The sequence below is a fragment of the Vespa velutina genome, chromosome 12 (assembly GCF_912470025.1).
Source record: "Vespa velutina chromosome 12, iVesVel2.1, whole genome shotgun sequence".
Taxonomy (NCBI): Eukaryota; Metazoa; Arthropoda; class Insecta; order Hymenoptera; family Vespidae; genus Vespa; species Vespa velutina.
This window is the reverse complement of record NC_062199.1, coordinates 3,716,420-3,730,220: the sequence shown is the minus strand read 5'-3', so window position 1 is coordinate 3,730,220 and position 13,801 is coordinate 3,716,420. Positions and strand designations below refer to the sequence as shown.

General features: G+C 25.5%; 1 protein-coding gene across 5 annotated transcripts; it reads left to right on the top strand.

Moving 5' to 3' along the window:
* The first annotated feature begins 2,273 nt into the window (after positions 1–2,273).
* Positions 2,274–13,703, top strand: LOC124953369 (F-box/LRR-repeat protein 7). 5 transcript variants are annotated; one of them, XM_047504635.1, is made up of 9 exons: positions 2,274–2,453; positions 3,498–3,597; positions 9,685–9,884; positions 10,365–10,639; positions 11,051–11,317; positions 11,519–11,888; positions 12,371–12,574; positions 12,700–12,921; positions 13,488–13,703. In XM_047504635.1, exons 1-8 carry the CDS (start codon positions 2,446–2,448, stop codon positions 12,833–12,835), a joined length of 1,560 nt encoding a protein of 519 aa, XP_047360591.1. In that variant the 5' UTR covers positions 2,274–2,445; the 3' UTR covers positions 12,836–12,921; positions 13,488–13,703. The 5 variants fall into 5 exon arrangements, with proteins under 5 accessions (XP_047360591.1, XP_047360590.1, XP_047360594.1 ...); XM_047504638.1 differs by lacking the exon at positions 2,274–2,453 and adding an exon at positions 8,953–9,044 and having other exon boundaries at positions 3,461–3,597; XM_047504636.1 differs by lacking the exon at positions 2,274–2,453 and adding an exon at positions 5,020–5,148 and having other exon boundaries at positions 3,463–3,597.
* Positions 13,704–13,801: the final 98 nt, after the last annotated feature.

Below are 13,801 nucleotides of genomic sequence, written 5' to 3'. Positions count from 1 at the left end.
GTTACTACTACACTACTGTTGTTGCTGTTTCTGCACCTGCTCCTTCTTCTTCTGATCTTATTCCTACTGTTGTTGTTGATGTTGACGTTGTTGTTGTCGTTGTTACGTTCGGCTATTCTCGTCGTACGTATGTAGTATATCTTCGGCACTTTTTCGTTTGAAAGGAGTCAGGGAAAAATTAGAAAGAAAGAAAAAAAAAAAAAGAAGAAAAAAATAAATAATATAGAAATAATAATATAGAAAACGTTTAACGAACGAAAGGAATGTCGTGTAACCCGGTAACGTCGATTGACTTTTGTCTCTTAACGAACAACCCTAACCGATTCGATTAAATCTTTTTTCTCGTTCCTTCTTTTTCTAAGATTAATATATATATATATATATTCTTCTTATACTAATGCTCCTACCTCGCTCGAATTTATCGAGAGATAAATTTTATCTCCGTTCACTCGAAGAACTCCTCGATAAGATCTTTTTCTTTCGATCGAAGATTTCGAAACGGTTGCGAATTATCGAAATCGTACGGACCATGCGAATGATCGATGATGAAGTCTCTCTCTCTCTCTCTCTCTCTCTCTCTCTCTTTCTCTCTCTCTCTCTCTCTCTCTTTCTCACTTACTCTTTTTAATATTTCTTTCAGAAAAGTATAATAACATCAATCTGGAAAACATTATCAATATTATTATCATTATATCGATCGTTACAATGATCGATATGACGATATATATTTTCTCTTATTATTTTCATTATATTTACAATCGATAAGAAAACAAAAATATATTTTGAGATCGACATTTTTATCAGAAAGATATATAAAAATTATACATAAGTGTACGTATATTATATATTATATATTTTATATTTATATTATATTAATTATATATAACAATCATATAATATATACGTATATATATATATAAATATATATATATATATATTATGTTATATATATATATATTTTCTTCTTTTAATAATGAACTATGATTGAACAATAGCAAATTTATATTCACTGAGAATAAATGTACATTTAATGAAGAAACAAAGAAAATGATAATACGATTATTTCTAAAACAATTAAAAAACAAAAGAGATTTATCATAAACGATATATTATATTTTATAAGTATCTCTAAACACATAAGTATAGATCTATAGCGTAAAAAAATGTTATTTAAACATTTAATAATGTTTAACATATGTATTTAACATTATTACAATTTTCCATTGTCGAATGAAACTCGACAATGATTTGATTAATTTGGTCGGTGCTATTATCAACTTTTATAGGAATATTTATTACCGACCGTCGGTAAATCATTTATAATTCCATCGCTCGTTTACAAAAAGAAAAAGAAAAAGAAAAAATACGAACGTTTCAATTTCTTCTATACACTTGTACAATTCATGAGAATTAATTAAACAAATTTTAAATGGATATCAGCTAAAAGTTCCAATTTGATTCTTGAATAAGCAGTTATAACTTTATCCCCAGTATAATATACGACATTAATTCTTTTTATTTTCGGTTTAATCAAAATGACATTAAAATAGACTGTACGATATATTAATTTAAAAAATATATGAAAATTTATAGAAATTTGATTGGAATTTAATTTTTTTATTTATTTATTTATTTTTTTTATAAAGAACGTAGCAAAAGATATGGAAAATTTTTAATTATAACTTTTGTATTTAAGTTTTACGATCCATAATCCATAAAGTTTGCTATTATCGATTAAAACGATCCGTTCAACAATGACTGATCGACGAATAAGTAATTACCAACTTTCGTAGAAATGTTCATTATCGACCGTCGGTAAATCATTCGTAATTCCATCTCTCGGTCATAAAAAAAAGTACGAAAGTATGTACTTTTTGTACACACTAATGCAATGTGCGGAACTAATTAATCAAGTTCTAAGTGGCTACCAGCCAAAAGGCTCGAGTTTGACTCTCGAACAAGTAGTTTTAACCACCTGTAGTAGAACATATTACATTTAATTCTTCCGATTAATCGTTGAATTATAAAAATCATTAAAATAAATTATTTACATGAAACGTTAATTATAAAATTAATAAAAATTTACATAAAATTTGATCGGTATTTAATTCTCTTTTATTTTATTCGTTTATTTATTATAAAAAAAAAAAAAAAAAAAAAAAAGGAAGGCTAAAGAAAACGTTTGAAAAAATTTTCGAATTTAAGCTCAGCGCAGAACGTATCGTAAGTTACGTTTTCGAAATCGTTGAAATAGTTTTTGCATGATGCCGCGATTGCCCTCTACTGGCCGTACAACTCCCACATGGCATCCACAGCCACTCCAGTAATTCTATTTCGAGGAAGCAGAGAAACTTTCAAGATTATTTTAGTTACATTTTTCTCCTCTCCGACTGTCGGTTAACATACAGGCCGACTTATATTAGATCCGTACGAGTTAACATCAAGATGACCGAGTAGGTCCATTTCCGTTCAGTCGCGAACATCTTTTTTCTTGGATTACTAAAGAAAAGGCAGAGAAAAAGAAAAGAAAAGAAAAGAAAGAAAAAAGAAAAAAGAAGAAAAAAAAAAAAAGAAAAACAACAGAAAAAAGATAAGAATCAATTGTATCAGGCCATTTAAACGTTCGACATTTCATTTACTATATAATGCATTTGTGCCCGGTCAAAATATCATCGAACAAAAATTGTCGAGAATTATAATCAGAGTGACTCGAAATCGATGAAAAAGGAATATTCTTTTTTTGGTATCGTTTTTATACGAATCATCATCGTTGACATTTCCAAGATAAACTCTAATATCTGTCTTATCATATAAATACATTGGAGAAAAAGTCAATTTGTTAGACAACGGTATAAAAGTGAACACATATAGACCAAAAAGTAATATACATTTTGTTATCATTTAACTCATCTTCGTTCGTAATACTAATTCTGTGTTGTGAGTAATTATTAGTGATAATATTTCGATCGATCGAACGAGAGGTCGATCGATCGATCGATCGATCATTTGAAAATTAAAATCCTGTGTTATATGTGCGTACATAATCGTCCATTTTTTTTCTTTCTTTTTTTTTTTTTTTTGTTTTTTCTTTTTTTCTTAATTCGTCCCGTGTAAAAGTATTATTTTCTATACAAGAAAGAAAATAATAAATAAATAAATAAATAAATAAATAAATAAATAAATAAATAAATAAATAAATAAATAAATAAATATAGATACACACAAATAAAAATAAATAAATATAGACACACACACACACACACGCATACACACAAACAAACAAACAAATATACAAGGACACGGACACAGACACATACATACACGGACACGTCAAAAAAGAAAGAAAAAATTCCATTAAAAATCTTAACAATATATATTATTATTCCTTTTATATACGTTCGTTTTCTTGTGTACTTTCGTGTCTTCTTCCTTGTCGTTTTTCTGATCGTTTTCAACGTTCAACATACATACATACGTGCCATCATGGATATACGAAGAATGTCCAATTGGAATGTTCTAAGCGTGGAGGCAGCACTGCAACAACTAAATTGTTTCGAGGAGGATGGAAAAGAGAAGATCATCAAACGTTCTAATACGGTGAGATCGACAAAACAAATTATAAATTATATTAAAATATATTGTATATATTTTAATAACGAAATCATTGAATGAAATCGTTGATGATTATCAGACGATTTAGATTTGTGACGATTAGATGATGATTAAAAAAAAAATGTTCTTTTCTTTCTTTTTTTTTTTTTTTTTTTTTTTTTTTTTTTTTTTTCTTCCTTTCTCTTTTTTTTTCTTTTCTTTTCTTTTCTTTCATAATCAAACGAGAAACGTTATTACTCGTCGAGGATCGGATTAGTTTTTAATATAAAAGTTGTTTTCTTTTTTTTTTTTTTTTATTATTAAAATATTTTCAATATATAAATTTTAAATATAAATTGAAAATATAAAATTTATATTACAATTTTTCATATAAGAAACAAATTCTATTATATTTCGCGTGAAATCTTTAATCGATCTGTGTTAGAAAAACATCGAATCAAAAACAAAATCAAATAGTTTGATTTTATTTGAAATCATTGAAGTAATTGTTTTACGTTCTTTTATTTTTTCTTCTTCTTTTCTTTTTTTCTTATCATGTTACGTAATTCGACAATAAAAATTGTCCTCCCACATCTTCCACGGACATTTTAATATTCCCATTAGAAATGAAATTATAGATGAATAATGACGTTCTATCGATCCATTAGATTATTATTAGGATATTTTGTTTTGTTAAAAAATTTGACATCTCGACCTTCTTCTCATACGTTTTTAAGCTTCTTTTCTTTTCTTTCTTCTCTCTTCTTTTGAACGATTCAAAAAGCTTGTGAGTTGTTAACTTTCGAAAAAACAAAAAAAAGAAAATAAAAAAAAGAAAAAAAAAAGCATTCACCAGTCGCTTATACATTTGAAGATGTTTGACATCGTTTGATTAAAAGGGACAAATGGTCTATCGATCGGTGATAAAATTTTTTTGATCATACGAATACCAAACATACATACACACACAAACAAACACACACAGAGAGATATTGTCGAGGAATGTAAGAGTCATCTTTTGGCAACCTTGATGATCTCGTCAAGGGACATTGGGATGTTCATCGGCATGCTTTTAACATCCTTCTTTCTCTCTCTCTCTCTCTCTTTCTATCTCTATCTATCTATCTATCTATCTATCTATCTATCTCTCTTCCACTTTTATACTGAGACGTAACGTATTCATCGATGATGCCTCCTGAGTATGTCAATAAGAGAGCTATCTATTCTGGCGCACGAGTCATCCATCGGTTAGCATGCTTTAGCTTGTCTTTATTTATAACTAATTAAAGTCAGACTCACAGTTGGTAGTTTGCTCTCTTCTAGATCGGTCAAACGATTAAAAACATTGTTACGATTACGGTCATAATACATTATTTCATCATTTATTTATTACCTGATCCAATTTCAAAGTTCTTCTAATAATTCTAGTGACTATTATATTAGTCCAGGATAATGAGTACTTGGTCACATATAAATGTTGTACATGCTACTACTGCAATATCGAGAGAAGAAATTGGATATAATACACGTAGAAATCTAACATCAGCTAAAATAAAGGTAAATTGTAATATATAAATATATATATTTATTTATATATATATATATATATATATATGTATTTGTAGGTATAAAAAAAAAGGGGGAAAAGATAATAACATTTTGGAAGTTTTAATCATTTTTTCTTTTTCACTTCTTTTTGTCATTTTTAAGTTCATTAATATCTTTTTTCTTTTTTTTTTTTTTGTAATTTCTTTATATTAAATTTATTATTTTTAATTAATTATTAATTTTTTAAGATGTTAGATTTTTAATATATTATAGATTGTATTATATTATATTATATTATTACTGTTTTAATACTGTATTATTACTGTACTATACTATAGTTATAGAATAAATTATATATATATATATAGAAACAAGCTCTACTTGAAGTTCATGCCAAGTTCAAATGAAGTTTAAATAGGTCATATGTAGGGTTAAACTTTAGATAGTTTCTTCGTACTATACAATACAATAACATGAATAATAGATAATTATTATCAAAATTAGTTGAAAGTTTCATAAATAATATTAGATCTTTGTGTAAAAATTCAAATATACTAGTGTATGGTGTATCCATTTTAATTAATAAATATTTATATTAAGTATATAAGTGTATTCAATATCGTTCAAATTAATTTAAATGAATTGACTCTTTGAAGTTTAAATCAAATTTATAATTAAATCCCCGAATCATTTCAAGTACGAGTTTCGATTTCGAAATTAGAAATAATTAATATAATTAAAAATTGAAAATTACGAATATATATATACATATATACAGTATATAAAATTACAGATATTATATATATATTTTTTTTAAAAATATATATATATATATATATAATAAAATCGATATGAAATTATTCAGAATCGAATTGGTAAATAAGGAAACCAAATGAATGAATTGCGTCGTGCACTTTTAGGGACTCCCCTAATTTAATATCATATATATATATATGTATGTATGTATATATACATGTGTACTTATCATACGTACTATATACAGGTTGGGCCAAAAGTTCTTAGTTGGGTCAAAAATTCTTAAATAATTTAAAAAATACTCTTTCTCAAGACTCCTTTTTTGAGATTTGTAATTTTACGATCCAAATTTGCAGTTTTGCAATTTGAAAAAAAAAAAAAATAAATAAAATGAAAAATCTATTAGCCTAAAGGACGTTGTAATGGAGTAATTGATTTTTATACTTAGTTAGGAACATTTGATAACATTTAATAATTTTTCATTCACGCAATAAATATATCTATACAAGTTTAATTGTCACAATCTTAGCTATCCGACGATTAATTCTCTTTTCTTTCTTTTATTATTAAATTTTTTATTTAACATAAATTTTCTTTCGATTTCAAATAAATAAATTTTATTTTCTTAAATTGACTTCTATTTTAATTAATTGTTCTTTTATTTTATTCACTCTTTTATTTAATTTTATTCATCCAGTTATTGTACTTGTTATTAACTATTAATTTATAATATTGTTGCTTTTAATATATTTTTAATAGATTTTTTTTTAATATATTTCTTTCTTATTTTGATTAAGATATATTATTTAATTTGTATATATCTATATATATGTATATATATTTAGATATTTATTTTATATATATATATATATATATATATATATATTTATACATAATTAATTTTTGATTTATTTAGATATTATTGTTATAAATTATTAATTAAAATGTTAAATTTTCGACATTCTAATCAGTTGGCACGACTCGTTGAAATCTAGCCAACTGTTTGTCTCTCTCACGTTCCTCAAGCAACTCACGTTCATTACGCTCAATTATTTATCGACAATTAATCGAATTAAAATCGAAAATAGGATATATCTCATGTTTATGAATTACGATCGTTTAAATATGTACAAATTATAAAGTGTGTTATAAAAAAAAAATCATTAAATTAACATTTTCACATTTTTTTTTTTTTTTTTGTAAATTTGTACGATCATTATATGGCATTAATTGATAAATATATTAGATTTATTAGAGCTAATTATTGGATTTTTAATTTCTGTTTTTTTTTTTATTTTAAATATTCGTATTTAAAAAAAATTTATTTTCTATTAGACAATTGAATTTTCATTTATAGTAGATATAAGTAATTGAATTTCCAATTAGATTTTCTAATAGAAAATTTATTTTCTATTAGACAATTGAATTTTCATTTATAGTAGATATAAGTAATTGAATTTCCAATTAGATTTTCATTCATTCAAAAAGATTTACTTAATTATCTTTTTAAGTTACTCTCATTAGAGAATTTATATTTGATTTGTAATTATTTATATGAAGTCATTGAATTAGGAAATATTTTTATTTCAATGATAATCGAATTTTGTTGTTTATTTATTACAAATAGCAATAATATTTCAAATTATTTTTATTACACAAAAATAGTTATTAAATTATTTGAATAGAATAATTGAACGATAATTTTCAATTAATTAAACAAATTTTTAATTATTTCAGAAAGGAATTAAAATTTCAATTAATTTTTTTTAGAAAACTAATGACAATTTTCGATTATTTTTTATATAAAGATAATTTTTTCATAAATCTCTCTCTCATAATATTTATTTAAAATTTATAATAATTGAATAGAACAATGAATTGATTTTTCTTTCATTAATCTTTCTTTCTTTTGACTCATTTTATTTGTCTGCATTTATTCATTCCATTCTTCTTTCATTTTTATTAATACTTTTCTTTCTTCTTCTTTTGATTCTCCATAATAAGTCATATAAATGAAAATATGAAAAAAAAAAAAAAAAAAAAACAAAAAAGAAACCAAAAAAAGTGGTCGATAAACATTCGCGATCGAAACGTTTATATATGAATTATCGTTTATAACATTTATTCGATCAATTAACCTTTTCTTATTTCCTTTTTTTCTTTTTCTTGCCACTTTTTTCCACGTGATCAATCTTCATCATTTTAAAATCATCAAATGTGCGAAACAGAAATACTGGCTCGTTGGCGATAGCGTAGGTAATGATTCTAAAATAAAGTGTAAGCGAGACTAATGTAGTCTTATATTTAGGACAACGCGCATGCGCGATCCGATTAAAAGGGCAGAGAGAAGACTTGTGGCTTCTGCGAAACGCGAATCCGAGCCTCGTGTCACGATTTTCTCCGATCGCAATTATAAAATCTTAATTGTAAATTCGTTCTACCTTTTTGTTTGTTTTTTCTTTTTTTTTTTTTCCTTTCATTTCTCCCCTCTCTTCATTTCGATCGCGTCGAAAAGTTTCGACGATTAAAGAAACAAACATACACACAGACAGACAGATTGACGCATATATATACATACACACACACACACACACGCGCGGAAACAAAAACAGAAAAAAGTATCTATCTTGAATTAAGAACGTTAAGTGCAATTTAGTGTTTGGTTTTTCATTAAGTTTGAACTTGAGAAAAAAGAAAAAAAAAAGAAAAAAAAAGGAAAAAGAAAAAAATAGAAACAAAATAGAAGAAAAAGAAGAAGAAAAGAAGAAGAGAAGGAGGAAGAAGAAGAAAAAGCATAAAGAGCGTACTCATCTTTTTTCGGAATTTATTTATTTATATAAGTGAGAACGTGGTCAGGTTTTTATTTTTGTTATTTATTTTTTAATTTCTCTTTCATTTTTTAATTTTCCTCTGTGTTCGTGGATTTTTTTTTGTTTTATTTCTTTCTTTATTTATTTATTTATTTTTTTTTTATATATATACACACATACATATATATATATATAAATACTTGTCGTATTGATATCGTATCGAGAAAAAATAACACCATGGATCTAGGAGGTGTAGATGTATGGGGTCAGATCGCTGTGGAAACGTCTCAGATGTTCGTTTCCGAAGGTGGTGTTATTAAGAGTCGTTTTGCAGCCACCGTAAGTTGTCGAACATGTTAAAAATTTCTCTTGGAATTGATCTGGATTTCTGTTTTTTTTTTTTTTTTTTTTTTTTTTTTTTAATTTTTTTCTTTTGTCCTCTTTTTTATTTTTTTTATGTAGGACAATAAAATATATATATATATATAAAATGATACGTAGGTGAAATAATAAAATCTCAATTTTGTTTAGTTGCTCTACGTATATGTTAATATATACGCATATACTTTTCTTTTTTTTTCGTTTTCTCTCTACGGTGCGTATGTTAAATAATTTTTATTAGAATAGATCATTTATATTGACGATATTTTAACGATTAATAAGCCATTTATTTGTTCGCATTATTAATGCTTTGACTCTTACTTATTTTTTATTAATTAAGAATTAATAATTTTTTGTTTTGTAAATCAGCAAATTTTTTTTGCATAAATTAGTAAGTTTTATTTTTTCATTTTCCAAATTAGCGATTATTTGTTCAATATTTTTTTCTTATATTTATTTTTTATGTTTATTTTTTTTTTTCTTTTCTTTCCTTTTTCTTTTTCTTTACAATTGATCTCAACGATTCCAACAAATTGTTTATTTGTAATTATGACTTTTCTTTTGTCATTTTGTTCATCGTAAAATATTTTCTTCTTAGACGATAGAAAAACTACCGGACAAGGTGATTCTAAATGTCTTCAGTTATCTGTCGCATCGAGAGATATGCAAGGTCGCAAGGGTTTGTAAAAAATGGAGGCAAATCGCTTACGACACGCGCCTTTGGAAACACGTATCATTGAGACCGGAAATCAGTGGGCTCCATGTTGGATCACTCGAAAGTTTATTACATTTAATAAGGTTAGTAAAACAATATCATCATATTGTTAATTAAAACGACCTTTCTTTATACATATACAGTTTATGTCTCCGACGTAATATTGTCTGCTGAACGATGCCAAGTGCGAAAATAGAAGAAACATACTTAAATTTCTGTTCCATGTATAATATCTTTTCTTTACTATCATTATCATCATTAAATGAATAAATATAGTATCTTTATTATTATTGTTTTTATTATTATTATTATTATTATTATTATTATTATTATTATTATTATTATTATTATTAAATAAATATGGCATTCGTATTACTATTATTAAATATCATTATTATTAAAGATTATTGTTATGAAATATTTTTAATAATATTATTAATCCATAAGTATGTTAATAATTAATATCAATATCGTTGTTATTGATATTAATTATTTTCTGATATATATATATATATATATATATATATATATTTAAATTAAATAAATTAATTAATAATTTACAGCATACGTTTCGGTGCATCTTTACGATACATCGAGTTACCTATCGAGCTTATCACTCACACCGTCCTCCATGAATTAGCAAACAAGTGTCCTAATTTAACTCACATGCTACTTGATTTTTCGACCGCCATGCAGTTGCACGATTTCTCAGAAATGCAAGCATTTCCGACGAAACTTAAATACATGTGTATCTGTCTTTCGGAAGTCATATTTATGGAAGGTTTCATGAGAAAGATTTATAATTTCATCAATGGTTTAGAAATACTTCATTTGATTGGTATGTTCAACTTATGTTTGTAAAAAATTTGTTAAAAAGCTTTGAAAATTACTAACACAGACAATATTTACAAATATATATATATATATTTTTTTTTTATAATTAATTCTTCCATTTTTATAAAGGTAACTTCTTTTATGGAAAAAAAAAAATTTTTATTTTTTTTAAGTTGAGAATCACTGTCACATATCAACATTTTTCTAATTAAATGACTACATATATATAATAAATAATCCTCCTATATTAAAAAAAATAACTTCTTATAAAAAAAAATTAATTGAAGACATTTAAAATCGCACTATTTTAACAGAAACATTTACAAATAAAAGAAAACATTTTGTCTATATTTACAAAAAAAAGAAATCGCGATTAAAAAGTTCATTTATAATCGACGATAAATTGCCATTACAGGAACTTACGAGAAAGTTGAGGAAGAAGAGGAAGAAATTTACGAGGTTATAAACGTTCACAAATTGAAATCGGCGACGCCGAATTTGCGTGTGATCAATTTATATGGGATAAATTTCGTCGATGATTCCCATATAGATGCGTTTTCCTCAAATTGTATACAATTAGAGTGTCTCGCTGTGAATTTTTGTGCCAAGGTCACCGGTTCGACCATGAAGACTCTATTCCAACGTAGCAGAAGATTGAAGTGTCTTCTAATGCAAGGAACAAGTAAGGATCGACATTATTAATATCAATATCATTATAATGATCTATCCTAATCTAAATTTTCGATTAAATATATACAAAGATCGTGTTAACGTGTATTAAAATTAATTTGCAATGAAAATTAAGATAAATATTTTCTTCGATAGAATTCATTGATCAAAATCATTAAGGATCATTAAATAACAATATCGATAATGTTTACAGATTTGCAAAGCGATTACGTTATGCAAGTAGAATGGGAAAAATCCAGTATTCAAGAATTGGACATAACAGCTACGGATATATCAACTGAATGTTTGATCGACATGTTAACCAGAATACCTGGTCTTCGTTTTCTCAGTGCCGGCCAATTAAACGGTTTCAATGATAGCGTGTTAAAGGCATGGGTGGAATCTGGCAATCCACGAAATTTAATTGCTTTGGACCTTGACAGTTCGGATAATTTAACTGACGATGCTTTGCACAAATTCTTATCGAGACATGGCCATCAACTTTGGGGTATTTTGTTATCTGGAATGCCACATATCACCGATCAACTTTGGCAAAGTGTTTTACCGATTCTCACTAATGCCAAGTAAGAATTTTCATTTTCTTTTTCTTTTTTTTCCTTTTTCTTTTTTTGCTGAATAATTCGAAATGTTGATACGTGACAGTGGTTTTCAAACATTTTCTTTATTTTATTATTATTATTATTTTTTTTTTGTTTTTGTTTTTTTTTTAATTCGTAAAAGCGTTGAATCTGACAAAATAGTTCTCGTCTTTTCGAATCAATGAGATTTCTCTAATAGTAAATCTAACAATGATTCATTTGCTTCGTTGAATTCACAAATTTCGTAACACGTGAAAAAATTTTGTTAAGGGCAAGTAATATGTATGCTTGGGTATTTAGTTTATTTTATTTGTTTATTTTTTTTTTTTTGTTATTTAATATCATATACAGATATGTCTTTTGACATAGATATGTCCTATAGATTCACTATGATTTAAAATTATAAAACGATTAAAACGAGTTTATACGAGTGAGGTGTAAGATTCGTATTAACAATTGAATTACAGAATTCTCGTAATGGGTACCCAAGAGAGACTTGGCGTTAATATTCATGTAGATCAGCTAATGGATGGAATCGCTAATAATTCTCCTAATTTGGAACGACTCGAGTTACGTTGGGATCCAGAAAATTTAAGATTTTCTGATAAAAGTCAAAAAGCCATTGACATTTTACGCGTTAAGTGTATCAAACTCAAGTGTTTGGTTTTGAGGTAGGTATATCAAATACGTAATGATATAAAAACGAAATAAAATAAAAAATAATGAAAGTAAAAAAAAAAAAATATATATATATATATATATATATATATATATATATGAAATATATTCCTTTCAGCGATGGAAGATATTACGAGATCGTTAAAGCTAATTTCGAACGTGCCGATAGACTGACGGTCGTACGAACGACGACATGTTGCAGAGTATCAAATTATTATTTATTACAAAATTACAAAGATTTGATTTTTAATTGATGTCAAACGTGACGTATACATAATAATGGTTTTACGCTAATGATTTCACGCTAATGGATTTTCGAAATTAGACGATATTTACAAAGGTAAACGAAATATAAGAATTTATATAAATATATACTTTTGTCGTTTAAATGAGTTCTTTTACTTTTTTTTCTTTTTTTTTTTTTCTTCTTTTTTTCTCTCTTTACAATCGCGTTATCGATCTTTGTAAATATTTCGTACAAATTATATTATAAAATTAGAAATTAAGAAATCTATTGTATAAAGTATTATACAGAATGGATCTCAAAAGTTCTTAGGTTTTCTGTAGTTTGAAAAAGTCTTGATAAATAGTAATTGATTTTTAAAATCATTTAAAAACTTTTCGTCCATCCGGTCTATGTTATAGTAATTCTATTATATATAATACATATACATAGAATACAGACATATATAGTACATAAAATAAAATTATTTATTTATTTTTCTTTTTCTTTTTTTTTTTTCCATTCAAACAACCAATCAATCAATCAATTTTTTTCCCTTTATTTTTAATATCAATAAGAAACCAGAGAATTGAAATCTCATGGAATAATATATTACATTTTTTCTTATTGTTTTTCGTTTTTTTTTTGTTTTTTTTTCTTTTATTTCTTTTTTTTTTTTTTTGATACGAGCAACGCTCAAATATATCCAGGACAATCGATTTTCCGTAGTTACCGATGTGGTATACAATATAATATGCCTCATTATTATCGTCGAAACGAAGTAACCGGCATTTTGGCAATCGATACAATACTAATTATTGCACTTCGAATTATTGGGGACAATAATATTCGTCGTTTATTAGGAGCATAAAATAATCAATTATAGATTGCGAAGATTTATATATATATATATATATATATATATATTTTATTTTATTTTATTTTTTCCTTTTTTCAATAAATAAGAAGATTTATATATATATATATATTTTATTTT

Coding starts and splice junctions, on each gene's coding strand:
- LOC124953369 (XM_047504634.1), top strand. CDS start 3,484: ATGGATATACGAAGAATGTCCAATTGGAATGTTCTAAGCGTGGAGGCA. Junction 9,885..10,364: donor AGTTTATTACATTTAATAAG/GTTAGTAAAACA, acceptor AATAATTTACAG/CATACGTTTCGGTGCATCTT. Junction 10,640..11,050: donor AGAAATACTTCATTTGATTG/GTATGTTCAACT, acceptor TTGCCATTACAG/GAACTTACGAGAAAGTTGAG.